The following is a 20,781-nucleotide window of genomic DNA, read 5'->3' on the forward strand; positions in this document are numbered from 1 at the left end:
TTCCTCTCTTGTCTCCGGACCTCAGGACGCGGCTTCATGGCGCCTTTGCATGGGAGGCCGGTCGGAAGCGAAGGTCTTGCATCGCCCGGGCGGCGGCTGACGGAGGGAGGCCCGGACAAGCCTCAGTCCCGGCCTGACACTGGGGGGAGGCTTCGGGCTCCGGGACAGCCATGGCGGTGCGGATGGAGCTGGTGGGGCCACCTGTCCTGACCCCGGCCCGCCTGTGAGAACGCGGGTGCCAGGAATGGACATTCTTCCCAGCGGCCCGCGGGACCTGCCCCGGGGTTCCCCTCTCCCCTCCAGTGCCCCATGCCCTGCGCGAGGCGCTGAAGATGGAGGAGGTGCAGCATCTGACCCTGTTCGGCTTGACCGCCCACACACTCCTCACGGCCCTGACTTGTTACCCTCGGTCCTGGAATCCTTCCTGTTCTCTGTTATCCAGTGAAGCGAAAATGTCCGGTGATGAGAGAGGCCAGAACTCTGACAGCCAAATCCTAGGTCCGGGTGTGTCTGAACGCGGCAGAGAGGACAGGCTAGAGTCAGACTGTGATGCAGTAACAGACTACCGAGCAGCCTCAGTGGCTTACAAAACAACACTAGAGGCCCAGTGCACGGAATTCATGCGGGAGGGGGGGGGTCCCCTCAGCCCAGCCTGCACCCTCTCCAGTCCGGGACCCCTCGAGGATCCGGCCTAAACCCGCAGGCGGACATCCCTCTCACAATCCTGGACTGCTGGCTCCTAACCGCTCACCTGCCTGCCTGGTTCTGGTTGCCCCCATCTGCTCCCTCCCTGCCAGCCTGGTCACCCCTTACTGCCCCCTCTGCTGGCCGGGTTGCCCCTAACTGCCCCCACTTCTGCCCTGGTCACCCCCATCTGCTCCCTCCCTGCCAGCCTGGTCACCCCACACAGCCTGCTGTTCAGTCGTTTGGTCGTCCCTCACTAACCCCCCTGTGGGCCTGGTCGTAGGCAGCCATATTGTGAGGGTGTGAGGGTTAATTTGCATATTCCCTCTTTATTATATAGGATAAGCTTATTGCTCAATCGCACTGGATGTCATGGTTGTGCTTCATGTCATCTTCCCTCTGGGATCTGGCAGGCCCTGTCTGCGATGTTGCCCATCTCATGCAAAGGCGGGGAGGGGGGAGAGACGGAGACAGTGAACGACAAGTTAGCTCTTTAAGCTCCACCCACATTTCATTGGCCAAAACAGGACACATAACCACCTCTGAGCTCAACAGGACAGGGGCGTGCAGTGCCACCACAGGAAGGGGCGGCGGCTGTGTTGAAAAATAATAGAAGCTACTGCACTAACGTCGTGACTTTAATCTCAGGTGCATATAGAAGCTACGATAACCAGACCCGTTGTCTCTCCAACCCACATCAGTGCTACAGCTTCTGAAACAGTCACAGTCCTGGAGCAGAGGATGAGGTTCGTTGAGGAACAGACCAGTTCTCTGAGGGATGACCTAATCATGTTGGACTTCGGTGCAAAAAGGTAACAAGTGAGCATGAACTCGCTCGCTGCAGGCTGAAGAACTTCGCGTCACTGGTTATTAATGAGTCACAGGGTGCGCTGTTTGGCAGACGAAATAGGTGTTTACAAAAGAACTGAGAAATAATAGCTTCCAGTTGCATCCTGTGAGAGAGCTACTACCACAATTCCCCTAAACAGATATTCGATATCCCGTTTACTGTCGACACCTGATTTAAAACCAACATGTAATTTTTTGTGTAATGAGAAAAAAGTTTGGTTCTTATTTTGTAAATCAAAAATTGGCTTTATTAGGTTAGGTGGACATCTAAACTTGATTCATGCCATTAAGATGGTCATTTTCTTTTCCCAGATTTATTGTAAATGAAAAGAGAGGTTTTAAGTCTTAAAATTTTATAATTTAGAATGAGGTACTCAAAAAAAATTGTATTTTTTTTTCTCCCCTTGTGCTGCTAAAGAAGTTATTACCATTAAATGTTGGATTATCAATGGCCTGAGAAATCTAGATGCAAAACCAGCCAATATCCAATTTACTGGTATGATTTATTTAAAAGTACACACAGGCATACCTTGTTTTATTGCACTTTATTTTATTGCACTTCCTAGATAATGCATTTTTTTTTTTTTTTCAAATTGAAGGCTAGTCCCTCCACCAACAAAAGGATTACAGCTCACTTGATTGTAGTACTTGCTTTATTGTTGTGGTCTGCAACCAGACCTGCAGTATCTCTGAGGTGTGCCTCTATATTTCCTGTGTGCCTCTCATAAAGACCTAAATTAGTCTAGTTGCTATTATAGCACCCATAGAGTAAAGAACTCTTCAGCAGTTAAAGATTAAATGTTTATACATGTTGAGTATGTTGGAACAGGAAAGGAGTGTTTATTCTAGCCTTGTTTAAATATTTTTTAAAAATGTAAGTATATTGCTTCCATGCTAACTTTAATTCTTAGTTCACTATTACAGAATTAGACTTTACCATGTTTTATGTATCACTGCTTTTTACATACAAAAAGTTTTTGACAAGTTCATATTGAAATAAGCAGCCATTAAAAAGTCAGTGATATTTGCCCATCCCACATAGTTTTTACTTAATAGTGCTCTCTACATGTAAACTTGGAGGGAATAACAGCTGCTTGTTAACTAAGTGTGATTTTTATTCTTAGTAGAAATAGTGCATTGACTCGCTGGTTGCGATCCCGGTCGTACCCATTGCATTGCATAATTTTGTTGTATTGGGATCTTTGTCCAGAAACCAGTTTGAAACCCCAAAGTATGTAGAAGCACCTGAGAACCAGAACATCACTAGTCCTATCCAGAGTGAAGTAACTTGTTCGGGAAAAACGGATATTTTATGGAAGAACTGTGAGTTTCTGGTGAATCGAATGTGCCACCTGGAAAGCCTCATCCAGTCCTTGAAGATGAATATCTTTTGTCTACAAACGGAGAGGGACATGAATCCACAGAAAGCAGGTAGAGAGGAGAGGGCCGTCGGAGTGTGGTGCTGTGTGCGTGCTTGATGAGTGGACGGTGCTTTTCCTTCCCGAGCTTCCCGCTGCTGTCTGACCCTCCCGTGCCGTCTGGCAGCTTTTCTGAAGGACCGACTGAACACAATACAGGAGGAGCATTCCCAGGACCTAAAGCTGTTGCACCTGGAAGTGCTGAATTTGCGCCAGCAGCTAAGAGACGTGAAAGAGGAGGAAGACAAGGCCCAGGACGAGGTGCAGAGGCTGACCGCCACGCTGGAGATGGCCTCAGAGACAAAGGTTTGGGTCGAGAGCTCTGAAACACACGCTCGCGGTAGGAGTTGGCTGGAGCGGGCAACAGGCCCGTCAGACTGACTTTTAAAAACAGGTGGTGTTGATGTGAGGATTCTTGACATTTAAAATGTATCTACATGGATTACTTAAACGAGGTGTGCTATCGGTAATTGAGTATTTATAGAGCCCTTACACTGTGCATACGGCTGGGGGCCCAGCGATATGAGGTAGTCTGTGCTCTTTAAGGGCTTCTCTGCTACCTGGGAGAACAAGGCATAGCTTGAAAAATGAAATAGAGACAAAATAAAGGCATAGAAATGTTAATGGACAAGTATAGGGCAGTAAGCGAATATTGAAGAGTTTTGTGTTGGATGGGTTTGAGAGGGTGCATATACCCTATCTTTTCCTCTAGAATAGGTCAGGGTAGGCTTCCAGAAAGAGGTTTTAGAAGACAGAGTGGTGAGGTGAGGGCATTTCAAGTCGCACACACACAGGCAGCAAAGAATAAAGACAAGGAAAATAAACTAACAATTTTGTTTTCCCGCCACAGGCCAGGCAGTGTAATAGATGTTGAACAGGTTATTTTGTTTAATCCTCGCAAAACCTGTTGATGTAGGATATTATTGTCCCCATTTTAATGATTAGAGTACTGGGGGCCGAGAGAAGGCACTTCTCCAAGATCACACTTCCCTGTCTTCTTCCCATGACCCAGGTTTGAACCTAGATCTTTCCACTGGGTGCAGTTAGGGGAAAATGCATAAACTAGCCTGACAGGAGTGAACATTTGTCTGTGGGAAATAAGTTGGAAATTGGCCAAGGGTCACATTATAGAGCAGCGGGCGCCAACCTTTCGGTCCTCACAGACCATCAGTGCTCCGCGGACCACCGGTTGGCGACCACTGTTATAGAGGGTCTCAGAATCAAGAATGAGTCGTCGGGTTTGATTGGAGGGGGTGATTAAAGTTTTGGATAAGGCAATGACGTAAGGAAAACTAATCTGGCAGAAGTGTGGGGCATTGATTACAGGGGAAGTCAGGAGAAGAGCTGGGAGGCTGGGAAAGACTTAGTAACGCATTGCATTGTTGGAGGCATGAGCCTTCCTAGTTCTGAGTTAGGGTCGTGGCATTTAAGAAGGGGATGTTCTGTGGAGATAGATGCGCTAGAATATGGTGCTGGGTAGGGCCTGAAGGTAGGAAAGAGGACCAAGACAACTTCTGAGGTTTCACATACGTGCTGCCTTTAATAATAATATAGAAGAGAATCCATTGTGAAAGCTGTGTTTTTCATCCTGAACTCCTAAGCATGCGTCATCTTGAGCCTAGCAGAGTATAGTACTTAAAGAAGTAGGAATATGCTCTGTAAGAAAAATTTCTATCAGTTCCCAGGCTCTCCTCCAGTTATTAAATCATACATAGGAAGTGAGTGTGACTAATCCCTTTTTATGATCTAGACGGAAAAATAATAGAAGTCATGAACCAAAGTAATAATCTCATCATCATGGCTTCAGACTCACAATGAGAAATATTGATAACTGTATTCAGAATAGCATTTATAGGTTGCCAGACAGAAGTCTAGATAGTTACTCCCTGCCATTGCAGATCACTTAGAACCCTTTCTTCGTCTACTTGTAGAAGAATGCAGCCATTATGGAAGAGGAGCTGAAGACCACAAAGCGTAAAATGAACCTTAAAGTTCAGGAGGTAAGATAAAAAGATGCTGGAGGGTGCAGGGGGCACTGGAATTGCATGAGAAAAGTCAAGAAAGTAGAATGAACAGAAACCTTTGAAGAAGGAAATATGTAACTGTGTAATAGGAGGCGTTAAAAAATACGTCACGTGACATTTAAGTGAAAGCGCCTGCCTTTTGGCATAAGACTTCCTTTTGCCTCAATACAGCCATAAACCAGAGCCCGGAGGGAAATGGTTACCGCAGAATCCATGCGGTTGCCCGTTACTAGAGTAACTGAGCACCATCATACAAAGACCTTTCAAACTGCAGTTGTGTTTAAAGTAAAAAGCTTTTAGTCAGCCTGCTCATCTAATTTTACTGTGAAACCTCCATTTCAGCCTGAGTTTTAGGAGATAAAACTCTGTTGATTGGGAATTGTGAAGTAGGTGGCTGCTAAAAGTTGTTGGTCTAAAAATTTGCAGCTGAAAATAGTCAGAAGAATTACTCAGTATACACAGTGGCCTAAAAACCTCAATATTAATATGACTTCATAAAATCAATGGCATGTTGCGATTCCCAGTTTAAGCTGGAAAGAATCTTCTTACCTCCTGATAGAAGAGACTCTTAATTATTATGTTATCCATTATTTTAACTTAAAAATTCTTTTATCTCTGATTCACTTTACTGTCATTTATTGAGAAAATAAGGTAGTGGACCCCAATTCTTGAGTGTCAGTATTGTCTGCTATTGAAGTTACTTCAGTATTTGTTTAGACCTTTCAATCTCAGAACAGAATGAAATAAGCTTGCAGAAGTATGTTTATAATACTACGGGATAAAAATATATAGATGAGGAAATCAAAACATAGGGAAATAAGATTTAAAAAGATATAGCCAGAAAGAAATACAGAAAATCCATATCCTAAGGTATGATATTAGTGTTTTTCAAACTTTTTCACAACAGCCCATTCTAAGATACCTATTTACACTGCAACACTGCCCATGTGTAAATGTACGCAGACATTTATGAAGCGGTACTTACCGTTTCTTATTCTTTGCTGTGCACTTTCATTCTTGCTTTGTATTCTTTGTTTTTCCTTTTCCAAGTGCTGCTTGCAGCTTGTTAATGAGTCTTGACCTGAAATTTGGGAAACAGACTTACACTATAGGATAAGAACAACAAATTTGACTCTATTTCTTGGAAGATTACGCATTAGAGAAAAAACAGAAGCCTGTTTCTGAGTAGTCATAAGCTAGTGAAGGATGTTTGGGGGTGAGATGGCATGTCTGGCAAACTTCCCAAGTGACTCTGACCTTTGTTAAGCTGCTCTGATGTTCCTGGGTCTTGCCTAACTGCACTGTTGCTCTGTAGCTGCGGAGACAGCTGTCTCAGGAAAAGTGCCTGAGGACTTCTCTTGAGAACTCTGGATCGGCCATGCTGCTCAAAATACAAGAGATGGGGGCAGCAGTGGAGGTGGAACGCAAGCAGGTAGACATCTGTCCTCTCCTTATCTTTAGGAAAGAGAAAGCTGACCATTTTACCTATTAGCCTATAGTTTTGATAATTTCCTTTAGATTTATTAAATTATTAACTTTTCTTTATGTTACTACTATTTTAAATATTTTAGTGCAAAATAAGAAAGGATCTGCTATCATTCAGTCTGACACTCAGTTTATGAATGAGGGAGCTGAGGACCAGAGAGATTAATTTGCCTCAGGCTTCGAGAAGTGAATGCTTAGCTCAGTGGTTCCCAAACTTATTTGGCCTACCGCCCCCTTTCCAGAAAAAATATTACTCAGCCCCTGGAAATTAATTTTTTTTTAATTTTAATAGCAGTTACTCATCGCCCCCAAATGCACCTGTGGCCATCACCGCCCCCCTGGATTGCTGCAGCGCCCACCGGGGGGCGGTAGCGCCCACTTTGGGAATCACTGGCTTAGCTCCTGGGACAGGATCCTTCCCACCGCATCATTAATCTCTATTCCAGGGTTTGATCTTAGAAGGCATTACCCTGGCCTCATGGTATTTGTATGTGATGTGAATAGGAAATAAAGATTAAACTGAGCTAATACTTAGAGCAAAAAATACCAATAAGTAAAATAATCAGGGATGTGTTTACAGGTCTGTTTTTAATTCTCATTATTTATTTTAATATACTGTTTTTGCCTTTATCATACTTGTTATTTGGCGTACCTATCTGTAATTTAGAATATTTTCAATTCTAAGCAATTTAAGGCAATTAGTAAAAATGCAGACTTATACCCTGGCCGAGTGGCTCAGTTGAATACCTATAATGGGAATATATAATCTTTACTTTAACCTAATTTTATTTTAACTAATCATTATCTAATTAACAATTAATAACTTAATTATTATGTTATCCATTATTTTAACTTAATTATTTTGATGGCTGTCCTTCACAATGGAATTACAAAGACGATTCCTAAGGAATTTGTAAGTGGTCCTTTATTGCTATGACTTGCACTGCCAGTATGGTAGCCACTAGTCACGTGGCCATTTAAATTTAAATTTAAATTTTTTAAAAATTAAAAATTCAGTTTCTCACTCACTCTGGCCACATTTCAAGAGCTCGACAGTCACTTGTGACTGTGCCTGCTGTGTGGTGTGCACAGGGAGCTCCATTGGCCAGCACGGCTGAGGCCCCGCCTCTGTGGAGATGTCAACTGTAATGTGGAGGTGAACTCCCTTCTCCTCCAGTGATGCCTCACACATGTGCTATAAGGTAGTTTATTAGAATCTTTACCTTACAGAAAAGGAGTTTTTCTTGTACAATTTCAGGTACAAGTTTTGCAGCAAAACTGCCTGTCCCTACGCAGTTCTATACAGAACACCCAAGAACTACTGGCACAGGAGCAACAAAAGAAAGGAGAGTTGGAGGCTGCTATCTTACAGCTCAAGTCTGACCTAAGTATGGGAATAGGTGCTAGAAATTACACTGTAGTTAGTTTTTGGAGATTTTATGCAAAAACTCTTAAGATCCCAAATTCTTGAAGTGGCCAGTGTCATTAGTATTTCCCATGGGCCTGAATGTAAAAAAAGCTGATTTCCTTTCTATCTGTGGCACTGAGAAAAGAGAATGTTGGTGACCCTCTTAATTGTAAACTATTTTTATTTAGATATTTTTTCAAGTTTATTTAAGCGTTTGTGGACTTGGGAACATTTGGTTTCTAGAATCTAGATTGAATATTGGATACTGGAATGTTAATAAGGAAATAAAGCCATTAATCCTTGCTAACCTACTGATTCTAATCACTTATCATGTCAGACTCACCATTCTTCAAGTTACCAGTTTATTTTGGTTAACCTCTATTTATAGAAATGGATGTAAGGTGCCTTGGAGCTTAGATTAATCTTCTCATTGTACAGATGCATAAACTGCGTCCTTAGAGGTGTCAGAGCTAAGAAATGGAAGAGTCTAGACTTGATCCCAGGTTTCTCAGAGTCATGCTTCTTCAGCCCATCAGCCCTTACCCTGCTGCTGTTTTTGTTTTTATTATATATTTTTATTGATTTCAGAAAGGAAGGGAGAGGGAGAGAGAGAAACATCAATGATGAGAATCATTGATCCACTGCCTCCTGCACGCCCCCTACTGGGGATCGAGCTCCCAACTGGGGCATGTGCCCTTGACCAGAATTGAACCTGGGACCCTTCAGTCCACAGGCTGATGCTCTATCCACTGAGCCAAACCAGCTAGGGCTACTGTTTTTAATACATAGGTGAAAAGTAGTTTTCAGATAGTTTGGCTCTAGAGATCACAGAGTTACAGGACTGTGCCTCACATATGAATACACTTCAGTGGTTTACACAGAACTTTCACAGTAATGACCTCATGTAACATGCATGCTTCCCAGAGTTACAGAAGGAATAAATGGTGAAATGTGGCTGAACCTGGATCTCTTGACTCCAGGCCCAGTGTTCTTACTAGTGTGCCTTCTCTGCTCGCTGGCTGTGGTAGGGCAGGGAATACCAAAAGGGAAAATGAAAATTATGAAAAACAGAGCAAAGGGCAACCCATTCAGGGTTCTGACTTACTGCTTTAGCAGAAAGTACGCTTTTTCCTGATAGTTGTTGAGTAGTGAGTTATTCAGTGACATTCTCACTGATGATGCCCCAAGATAATTTTCTGTCTTCCTATGATTGCATGGCTACAGAAATATGTTACATTGTATGGTGCTACCGCATTATCTCATTTGAGCCTTCCAGCAGCCTTGTGAGAAAGATAAGAAAATAGAAGCCATTTAAAAAAATAAGATCTCTATCCAAGGACCCACAGTAAAGAGGATAGCTGGGACTAAAACTGTTCCCCTATTTCAGTCTTTGGTTTTATTTTCACCCTACATACTCTCTGTAGTTGAGAGTCTTTTTTCTCCACACAAAATCCTCCTGAGCTCCAGATGGAATGTTACTGCCAACTAAACATCTATACATGGTACCTTTCAGCTGCCTCAGAACGCATGATGAAGACACAAGTATTACGGTCCTCGTTCATTCTGTCCCCAAACCTGCCCCTTGCCCTGTCTTCCCTGCTGCCCCAGTCTGAACGCTAGATATGTTCGTGGATTCATCTGTCTGTTGCCTTTGTCCCACCTGTCCCCCACCACGACCAGACAGTTACCCCTGCTTTTTTTTTTAATTTTTAATTTTATTTATTTATTTTTGTTTGTTTTTATATTTTATTGATTTTTTACAGAGAGGAAGGGAGAGAGATAGAGAGTTAGAAACATCGATGAGAGAGAAACATCGATCAGCTGCCTCCTGCACATCTCCTACTGGGGATGTGCCCACAACCCAGGTACATGCCCTTGACCGGAATCGAACCTGGGACCTTTCAGTCCGCAGGCCGACGCTCTATCCACTGAGCCAAACCGGTTTCGGCTACCCCTGCTTTTTATTTCACGAGTCTGCTTGCCCTCCGTACCCCACTGTCATTACCTTAGAGCCAGCTCTCATTGTTTTACACTTTGGTTACTGCCACAGCTACTAAACGGACCTCCCTGTCTCTATGAGCCTCTGCTAGAGGGATCTCTTGAAGAAAAAGCTTTTGGTTGTGTGCCCCCTGGCTTAAAGTCTCTCAGATTCATCATCACCTGTGCATGGGGTGAAATGTGACTTCATTTCCCTTAGCACGTGGCTCTGGATCAGTTTCTTGATAATTTCCTGACTTAGTTTCTATAAAGAAGTGTTAGAAATACTTGTATCCTCCTTATTGCCACAAAACACAAACAAAAAGAAAGAAAATCAAAGCTTCTAAGAGAAAACATACTGTGTGGTTTCAGTGTAGTTGCACTGCGTCATTATCATCGTAGTGATGTGGACTCTTTGTTTTTAGTTTCTAGAGATGACCTTATTTCCAAGCTGGCTGAAGAAAATAAGGTAAGTTCTGAGGCTGGAGAGTGCAGAGGTGTCTTTCCTCTCTTCACTAAGTGATAGTTCCTCACTCGTGTTGGTTTATAGTCCTGATTCTTCCAAAATCTTTATTTTTAAAAAACTTTGTGTGAGTTGCATATTCAGAACAATTGTCAACCAGATCTTACTTTTATTGATCTTTTCTATTTTTTAAAGTTTCTATTTCATGTATTTCTGCTCTAATCTTAACTATTTCCTTCCTTCTGTTTACTGTGGGCTTGTTTGTTCTTTTTCTAGTTCCTTTAGGTGTAGAATTATATTGTTTATTTGGGATTTTCTTGTTTCTTGAGGTAGGCCTGTATAGTTATGAACTTCTGTCTTAGAACTGCTTTTGCCACATCCTATAAATTTTGGAAAGTGTGTTTTCATTTTCATTTGTTTCAAGATAGTTTTTTTAAATCTCTTGTTTGACTTCCTATTTGATCTGTTGGTTGGTTAGTAGCATGTTGTTTAGCTTCCACATATTAGTGTTTTTTTAAGTTTTCTCCCTGAAGTTGATTTCTAGTTTTATGCCACCGTGATTATAGAACATGCTTGAAATGACTTCAGTTTTTTTGGATGTATTGAGACTATTTTTGTGGCCTAATATTGATCTATCCTGGAAAATGTTCTATGTACGCTTGAAAAAAAATGTGTATTCTGCAGTTTTCAGATGAAATGTTCTATAAGTGTCTGTTAAGTTGATCTCGTATAATGTAATATTTAAGGCCATTAATTTTTTGGTCTGGATCTATCCATTGATGTGAGTTGGGTATTAAAATTCTCTACTATTGTATTACTGTGGATTTCTCCCTTTACATCAACTAATAACTACTTTATATATTTAGGTGTTATTATATTGGGTGCATAGATATTTACAATCATTGTAACCTCTTTTTGGATTGACTTTATAATTATGGATGTCCTTCTTTGACTTGTTTTACATTTTTTGTTTGAAAGTCTAATTACATTTTGTCTAATGTAATTAATGCTATTGCAGCTTTCTTTTCATTTCTGTTTGCATGGAATATCTCTTCCCATCTGTTCACTTGCAGTCTGTGTCTTTCCATTTGAAGTGAGTCTCTTGTAAGTAGCAAATAGGTGGGTCGTGTTTATCAGTCCATTCAGGTACACTGTGTCTTTTTGTTGGAGCATTTAATCCATTTACATTTAGAGTAATTATTGATAAGCATGTATGTATTGCCATTTTGTTAATTGTTTTTGTTTTTTTATAGTTTTCTTCTGTTTCTTTCTTCTTGATCTCTTCCATATAATTTGCTGTTTTCATTTAGTGTTTTGTTTAGGTTCCTTCCTCTTTGTTCTTTGTGTATCTTGTAAGGTTTTGGGTTTGTGGTTACCATGAGATATATGTATATCATTGTTATCTATAGCACTCCATTTTAATGTGATAGGTGTTTTAAGTTCAAATACAGGGTGTCCCAAAAAATGTATACACACTGTAACATCTGATAGCTCAATTTTTAAAATGAAATGTATTTTAATGAACACTGCCTTTATAATTATTCAAAGTATGCGTAGTCATTTTTTGGGACACCCTGTATATTCTATAAGGACTACATTTTTACTCCTCCTCCTCTTCATGATTTATGTTATTGATGTCATAGCTTAGATTTTTGTGTTGTGCAAACACAAAGTACTTAATTGTTGTTTGAGTTGAGTTTGATACTTTTTTCTTTAAACCTTCATAGTAGCTTTTTAAGTGTCTGATTTGCTGTATTTATTGAATATTTAGCTTTACCTGTGAAGTTTTTTCTTTCTCATCTATTCTTATTTCTGGTTATGGCCTTGCCTTTTCTACTTTAAAAAGACCCTTTCACATTTCTTGTAAAGCTGGTTTAATGGTAATGAAGTCCTTTAGTTTTTCTTGTCTGGGACAGAGCAGGTATTTTGAGAGAGATGCATGTAATAGTAGATCATACATGTAAAAGAGAGAGAAAATGTTTTCTCCTATAGAATGTGCAGATGTCTCTCAACAAGGAACATGAGAAAAATGGATATTTGAGGTCTGAAATAATATCCCTTCATGAAGCAGCAGAGAAAGTACAGGTAAGTCTTCTCATTTCTCTAGTTTTTTAGATGTTACTTAATTCTGTTCAATTAAGGAACTGAGAGCCAAGATTTATCCTGATTATATATTTTCATACCATTGCCATCATCCAAATTTTAATTTTCATAAGATCTACTTCATCTGTGAAATATTATCAAATTAACTACATTTCTCATTTCATTCTCCAAATTCCTATGACACATGAGTTTATGAGATATACTGCTAGGTCATGCACTAGTTCACACTTTGCCTTTGTTTGCTTTCTAATTTACTCTTTAAATAGTATATACCTTTCTTTCCTCTTATAAACTTAAAAGCAGTTCAGTGTCAAGGGCTGTGTCAAATACTTTCTTTTATGCTCTGTAGCAAATAGCACAGTAGGTACCTCATAAATGCTGGCTGGATTTTGGAAGTGGTGTGCCCGTTTTCTATGGGATAGTAGTTCCAAATTTCACTGATTTTTTTACATATGTATGTGTATGGAGAAGAGTCACCAAATATGCAGGCAGACAAGTTCTCGGAGGGCCCTATGAGTTCTACAAATATACTCATTTTAGGAGTTTTATGAATTTTGCAGCAAGCTGGGTAAATAATAAATCTTGATTTTTTTGGCTAAGAGAGCTATAAAATTATAGAATTGTCAAATTAGAGTGGGGCCAAAGAAAGGCATTAAAATGAAAAATTTTTTAAAGAGGTTTTATATATACAGGGTGTTCCAAAAAATGTATACACACTTTAACAGCTGATAGCTTAATTTTGAAAATGTATCTTAATAAACACTGCCTTTATAATTATTCAAAGTGTGTATATATATTTTGGGGGGAACACCCTATATATAAAATTTGTGTTTTTAAGCTAATTCAGTTTCTTTGATCAGTTATGAATGAAACTCTATCAAATGACTTTCTGGAGCCTCAGCTTTTAATATTATTTCTAACACTCAGGTAGAGCAGAAAAGGGTGACACAGACTTTTCAAGAACAAAAGTTACTGCTGGATGCAGCCCATGCCAGTATCACAAGTGAGCTGCAGAATCTTAAGAATGAGAAAACGCAACTCCAGGCACATCTGTAAGTCACTTGTGGGCAACTTCTTATGCGTCTTTTGTCCTTGCATTCGTACTTCTTATCTTTAATGGGAACCTTTAATTCTGCATTTGCTGGGCCAGGCACTGTGCCCTCAGGAACTAGTTCTGTGAGAACATGGTGACGACTGCTCCCAGGCGGCAGGGGTGCTCTACGAGAACATCAGTCTCTGCGGGAGAACTCTCATGCTGCTTTCCTGTCTCCTTGGTCTTTCCTGTAGCAACCACTTAATCCTCGAGCACAACCAGTGTCTCCAGAAGGCCCAGGATGCTGAGAAGAGGACAGCGGTGCAGAAGGAGCTGCTGGAATCAACTATCGCGAGACTGCGCGGGGAACTGGAAGCGTCGCTGCAGGAGAAGACCTCTCTGCTGGGCGAGAAGGAGAGCCTTCAGAGAGAGGTGGGTGGAGGCAGGTTTAGGCGAGCTCCTCGTGTTTTAAATTGTATCTTAAGTGTCAAAGACAAGAAAGACCACCCAGATGCAGTTGGTCACAGTTGCTCATTAAATAAATATTGAGGTGGCTAATCTGTCTTTTAGCAAGTGAAATAGTCTGTGCCAAATAGAATATCCCCTTATGCAGCACTAGTGAAGCTAACTAATAGTCCACACACATCCTCGTGTTAGATTAGGGGTCAGATTTTTAGAAATTGATTTCCCTGAGGGAGTGAATAATGTATGTTAGGGGGAACAGCCCTGTCTCCCTAGTTAGGAAGGACTAGCAGGGTCTGACATGCAGACGTGTCTTTCTAATTGCAGGGCTGTTTGTGACGTCTGCTTTGCCTCAGACTCCCTGAGTGACCCCTTTTCTGAGAGGATGTGCTATCGGCAGTGTAGGTATTCATTGCATGCAGGGTGTGTCTGCTGTAGGGGCGCCTGCCGCTGCTTCAATACTGACCCACTTCTCCTCCTTCCCCCTTGGGCAGGTGAATAAAAACGAGCAAGAAAAAGCACAAGAAAAATGCAATTTGGAAAAGGAATTGGCTAAATACAAGGTATTCCACGTTTTATTTCATCTTCTCCTGTCTCACTGCCATCTGGATCAGTTCATCTTAATGACAAGATGGGTTATTTGGTTGCATACCAAGGCGTGGGGGCTAGAGAAGCGGGAAGCTGCTGCGGCTCCAAGCACTCAGTCCTGCAGCTCGTGGAGCCGGCTTACTGTGAGCGTCTGGTGCTCCCCAGGGAGTCATCACTGCCTCCCTCTGGCCACTGAGCGGCTTAGCCAGCAGGTCCCCTGAGGGGGCTCATGGGCACGTGGGAGGCCAGGGTGACTGCTGACCATGCTGTTTTTTGTTTTGTTCTGTTTGTTTTTTTAAACTAACTTCGGCTTCCTAAGTACCGATTAGCACCTGCCACTTTATCTGCAAGGTCCCCTTTTCTGGGTTCTAAAAAGATAGAATTGGCCAGAGAAACAAATACAATTATTATTAAAGTAAAAAAAAAACAAAACACACCCAACAATCTTTAAAACATTGCTGCTTGCATTTCAGAATTTGAAGAGAGTTAAGGTTATGCATCACTGTTATCTAGAGAACATATCTAGAGCGTCAAGAACTCGCCTACCCCAGACAGTAGGTCCAGCAGCAGATGTCAGGACAGACGTCAGGCCCTGGCTGTCCCTTGGCTTCTGACTGAACTAACGAGCTTTTGTATTACCAGATATGTGAGCAGTTTTACATTTTTATTTCTCATTTAAGAATTGGGAACAAAAGAAAAGCTAAGTTCTTAGCTCAAGCTCAAATACCATTCACCAAGCTGGCAGGGGCCCCCTGTGGTTAAGTGTCTCATACCCAATAAATTGAAAATAGTCCACTGTAAAAAGTCACTGAATGAACTAACTTCTTGGGGGTCAGGACTTTGTTGGTGTCAATTTGGCCCAAACAGGCTTTTTAAATTTTGGAAAACTGGCAGCTACTATTAAATTCATGAATGTTTTTTGCTTAAAAATATTAGTGAATGTTACAGGGCTAAGGCAAATCCTGTATTCTGTGATTCAAAAACAGCATTATTACTTTGCTTGTCTGATTTCAATTGTCTTAATGTAGGCCGAGTGTAGCTGTATTCTGTGATTCAAAAACAGCATTATTACTTTGTCTGATTTCAATTGTCTTAATGTAGGCCGAGTGTAAGGCGATGGGACTGGAAGGTGCTTGCTTAGAGTGGTTGTATTAGGCAGTGGTAATGCTTTTAGAGTCCTATTTTTTGTCTAAATTGATTTTTTAACGTGTGTTTGTAAATCTCTGGGTTTTTGGAGTCAGGTTTACTGAGTTGTAATTTACATAGAGAAGTTCACCCTTTTCTGTGTTTGGCTCTGAGTTTGGCAGCACATGCAGGCATGTGATTACCACCAAAATCAAAATATAGAACATTTCTCTTGTCCCAGAAAGCTCCCTGGGTCCTTTGTAATCAACCTCTTCCTGCACCCTGGTAACCACTCATCTGCTTTTCTGTCCCTGTAGTTATCTTTTCCAGAACATCCTATAAATGAAATCATACAGGATGGTAGACGTTAAGTCTGGTTGCTTCTATTTAGTGTAAAGCCATTTTGCTGTATCATAGTTTGTGTTCCAACATATAGATGTATCACAGTTTCTTTACCCTTTGCCAAATGAAGGACATCTGGGTTGTTCCCTGTGTAAATATTCACATGTGAACATATATTTTTATTTCTCTTGGGTAAATATCGTGAGTTGGATTTCTGGATCCTGTGGTAAGTATATGTTTGAATAACAGACTACTCAACTGTTTTCCAAAGGATGTGTGTCATCTTGCACTCCTACAAAGACATATATGAGTTGCATTTTCTCTCCATTCTTACCAACACTTGGTATTTGTCAGTGCTTTTTGGTTTAGCCTTGTAACTGGTGAGCAGTGGTATATGATTGTGGCTGTAATTTGCATTTCTCCAATGACTAATAATAGTGAGCATCTTTTCATCTGCTTATTTGCCATCCACAACTTGAATTGTCTCTTCAAATCTTTTAACCATGTTTAATTCAAATGTTTGCTTTCTTACTATTGATTTTTCAGAGATTTTAAAATATAGTCTCATATTAATTCTTAAAAAAAATTATATTTATATATACATACAAATATTTTATCAGGTATATGTGTTATATATATTTTCTTCCATTTTATGCCTTGTCTTCTCATGTTCTTTCAAAGAGCAGTTTTATATTTTGGTGCTTAGTTTATCAATCTTTCAAATTCTGTGGATCTTACTTTTTGTGTCATATCTAAGAAATTTAAACTAAGCTCACAAAGATTTTCTCCTTTGTTCTTCTCTAGAAGGCTTATAATCTTAGGTTTTACATGAGGTCTATGATCCTATTCAAATTAATTTTTGTATATCATTCAAGGTACGGTTCAGGTGCATGTTATTGTGAGGTGGATGTCTGATTGTTCTAGTACCTTGTATTATTGGGATATAATTATTACTATAAATTCACCTTCTTAAATTATACAGTTCAGTGGTTAGCATATTCACAAGTTTATGCAAACATCACCGCTCTCTAATTCTAGAAGCTTTTTATGCAAAAAGAAACCCAGTACCCGTTAGCGGTTACTCCCTATTCACCCCTACCCCAGCCCCTGGCAACTACTGATTTCCTTTTTGTCTCTGGATTTCTCTCTTCTGGACATTTCATATAAATGAAATGTATGTAGACTAGTATGTATGTAGTCTTTTGGGTCTGGCTGCTTTTCACTTAGCATGATGCTTTCGAGGTCTATCCATATTGTAGGATATGTCAGTACTTGATTCTATAGATAGCTGAATAATATTCACTGTATGAATATACTATATTTTGTTATTCATTCTCAGTTGATAAACATTCAAGCTGTTCCACTTTTCAGCTACCAAGAATAATGCAATGAATGTTTGTACAGTTTTTTGGTGAGCATGTTTTTCATTTTCTTTGGTATATTTTCCCCAAGAGTGAAACTACTGGGTCACGTGATAATTCTGTTTACCATTTTAAGAAACTGCCAAACTTTTACAAAGCAACTATCATTTTACAATCAATCCCACCAGCAATGTATGAGGATTCCAGTATCTCCACATCCTCATTTATACTTGTCATGGTCTGTTTCAAAAAAAAAAACACACACTAAAAAGTATCACACAAACAGCAGTCACCATCCTCATAGCTCAGTTTTGTGTCAGCAAAATGTTCAAGGATGTTCATGATTCCAAGATTTTCCAAGACAGGGCTCCCCAACGCTTACATGGGATGTACTTGCTTAAAAAGAAAAACGTTCTGGACATACCTCAGGAGCTTTTGCCACTTGCTCTATTGTTTCAAATTCCACAAGGCAAATTCCTTTGGATCTCCAGTAGACGTATAGTGTAGGCTACTTATATAAACAACATTGCCACATTTCCAAAATACTCTTTCAATCCAGCTGTGATGAGCAGTTTTGGGAAGTAACTCCTGTGATAAATTAGAAGCAGTATTAAATAATGTAAGAATTCCTACTAAGGTCAACCAGTTTTACTTGAATATTACAAAAATAAAATAAAAATTTATTCTACCCATCTTATTGGATGTGAAGTATCTCACATCCAGTTGTTTCATGTATCAGTACTTCTTTTCTTCTAATGGCTGAGTAATGTTTATTGTGTATATATTCAGTGGATTCATGAACAACACGGGTTTGACCTGCCTGAGTACACTTATACATCAATATGAATTATTTCTCTATTTTATTTCGCTTTTTTTCAAAATTTTTCTCAGCAGTATGTTGTAATTTTCAGCATATCAAATATTGAACATATGTTTTTAGATTTGTATCTAAGTATTTCATGGGTTTGGGTAATTATTAATATTTAAATAAATGCCAAGTATCAGAAGAACTTCCATTTCTAGTAAATGTAAACTGTGTAAATTTATAATAACCCTCCCTTCTGCTGAAGACAACTAGAAACTTGAAAAAATATAAAAGAAAAATCATTTTTAAAATCATCATAGCGCGATCGGATTGAAAATCCCCAGATATAAAGGTAGAGAACATGTTCATAAGATACTTTCTATTTTACAGTTGGACATGTCATGTTAAATAAGTTAATATTTTTGGATCTGGCATAAGGAGTCTATGTATAGGTGGTAAATGGATTTCTTTCTCCTTTTGCGTTTCAAAGGCAGACGTAAACGCATTAACCCACAGCCTGCAGGCTCTGGAGGAAAGGAATAAGGGCCTGGCCGATCAGGTGGCTTATCTGGAGCTTCAGCAAGACGAGGCCGATTACCATGGGGTGGGTATAAAAAGGTCAGTCTTCAGTAGGAAGTGATGACTAATGAGTTTTTAAAGAGGTCAGGAGATGGGCTTGCTTTCTTTCCTTTCCTTCCTTCTTCCTTTTCCTTTTCCTTTTCCTTTTCCTTTCCTTCCTTCCTTTCCTTTCCTTTCCTTTCTTCTTACACAGATGATCTATAATGCTGAAAAGCACAGAGATTGCTGATGTTTTAAAAACATCTGCTCTTCTATGAATTGTGAAGAAGAAACTTGTATTTTCCCCGTCTGACAGTTTACTCCATTACGTCATCAGTTTTAAGTTTGATTTCTAAAAGCTATTTAACAAGGCCAGTGCATTACAAACAAATGGCAAAGTTCTTAAAAACATCTTCTCCCTGTGGTAAAGGGGATTTAAAGAGATGATTGGTCTGTGAAGAGAGAATACGTTTCCTATGTGCCTTTGAATACTTGAAATTTAATGATTGCTTCTACAACATGCAAATAAGCTTTGGAAATTCCATGGACGCCCTAATGTGAGTCTATCTTAATCTGAACTAAATTCTCTCAAACTGTGTCATAAGCTGCTCATTGCTTCAACTATGAAAAATTACAGCGTAAATGTAAGTCCTTTTACATTTTCATGGCTTTAGAGCCAGCCTGCCTAGGTTTTTCAATCTTGGCTGAGATTCTTGATGATGCTGCTTAACCTTTCTGAGCCTCAGTTTCTTAAATCTGTCAAAATGGAGAGAATCATACTATTATTAGGAGGTTGAGGGTTGTTCAGGGGGTTAAGTTAACACATGTAATGCATATATCAGACATCTAACATTTATTGAATTCTTGGTATCTGAATTGACCCCGGGTAAGAAGGTCTTGAGCTCCTGTTGGAGTGACTAGAGGCACTGGCTAATTCCCAGGGTCTCTCGGGCCAGTCCTCCCTTCCCCGAGACTAAAGATTCCTCCCTGTCCTTTGCTTGTTGGCCAGGTCTCAGCGGGGCTTCTTCCCCATTTCCTTTTGGTCTGGAAGACCGCCTCTCAGCCTGCGCCCACACCCGTGAGCAGGCCTGTGGCCTTACCTTATTCCTGACTTTGACAGATCTTGCCAGTGATTTGGTCCAAGTTGATTCTTGCCTGCAGACCACACTTCTTGAAAAGGTCTCCCGATGAGAGCCCACCCCTCCAGCCTGCAGACCCGTGTCTGTCCACTTAGAATCTGCTCTGACCACGGCAGCTGGGAAGCTCTGCAGTTGGCAGTAGCAGGCTGAGGGATGAGGTCGAGATTTCAGGGTTATTTTTTAATCTTAACAATACTGTTAAGCCTATTTCCATTCAGTGCTGGCAGTGTAATTTGTTCTTTGAGAGTTCACACTTGAAATTCTCCATAAAAGCTTCCTTGTAGTCTAACCTCTTATTGACACACTTGAGATGATACACATGAGTGTGTGTTGTGTATGTCCTCCCACCCTCGACCCCCTCAGATGTGAACTCAGGCAATCCTGGTTTCCACCCTTGGCTCCATTTATGTGTGACCTGGGCGGGTTCTTAATGTCATTGGGGATCTTCCCTAACTGGGGTTCCCACAGCACACTGCATGCCCATACAGAATAACTGATACGTGGATGAGAAATTGACCTGTTCATGCATCTGCCTTCACTCTTCTAATGCAAGAACAGGAGTTACTAATCTTTATACTCCCTGGCCTAGTGCCTAATACATAAGAGGTGTTGAAGAAACGTTGATGGAGGAGAACACAGAGGGTCCTGTCTGCCCTGCGGATGGGGAGGATTAAATGTGTGTAGAGTGTCCACCACAGGGCCTAGCATACAGTTTCCCCACATAAATACTGTTCTCTTACTTTTTCTTCACACCTCCTAATTTTAAGTGTGTTTGTGCCATTTCAGCCTTTAATAATGGTGTAATTAAGCCCATTCCCACAAGCAGTCATGCAGGAAACCTCTGTGAGAAAAGATTTAAATGTGGGAAGGTGGCTATTCCTGATTTCAAGTTAAATGACTATCCTCCCCACCTTTCTTTTGGGTTCTAAACATTTCAAATAGTACCACCATACAAAA

At 40.4% G+C, this 20,781-nt stretch overlaps 1 protein-coding gene across 1 annotated transcript in view; it reads left to right on the plus strand.

Annotated features, from left to right (window-relative positions):
- The first annotated feature begins 28 nt into the window (after positions 1 to 28).
- Positions 29 to 20,781, plus strand: part of CCDC150 (coiled-coil domain containing 150) — a 47,190-nt gene continuing 26,437 nt past the window's right edge. Inside the window, exons 1-13 of the mRNA XM_014545564.1 lie at positions 29 to 341; positions 1,333 to 1,496; positions 2,744 to 2,964; positions 3,079 to 3,257; positions 4,883 to 4,951; positions 6,291 to 6,407; positions 7,719 to 7,848; positions 10,271 to 10,314; positions 12,301 to 12,393; positions 13,339 to 13,463; positions 13,699 to 13,876; positions 14,401 to 14,469; positions 18,618 to 18,731. Of these exons, the coding sequence (XP_014401050.1) occupies positions 333 to 341; positions 1,333 to 1,496; positions 2,744 to 2,964; positions 3,079 to 3,257; positions 4,883 to 4,951; positions 6,291 to 6,407; positions 7,719 to 7,848; positions 10,271 to 10,314; positions 12,301 to 12,393; positions 13,339 to 13,463; positions 13,699 to 13,876; positions 14,401 to 14,469; positions 18,618 to 18,731 (1,512 nt within the window). The 5' untranslated portion in view covers positions 29 to 332. The remainder of the gene's footprint in view (positions 342 to 1,332; positions 1,497 to 2,743; positions 2,965 to 3,078; positions 3,258 to 4,882; positions 4,952 to 6,290; positions 6,408 to 7,718; positions 7,849 to 10,270; positions 10,315 to 12,300; positions 12,394 to 13,338; positions 13,464 to 13,698; positions 13,877 to 14,400; positions 14,470 to 18,617; positions 18,732 to 20,781) is intronic.

The sequence above is a fragment of the Myotis brandtii genome, unplaced genomic scaffold (assembly GCF_000412655.1).
Source record: "Myotis brandtii unplaced genomic scaffold, ASM41265v1 scaffold412, whole genome shotgun sequence".
Lineage (NCBI taxonomy): Eukaryota > Metazoa > Chordata > Mammalia > Chiroptera > Vespertilionidae > Myotis > Myotis brandtii.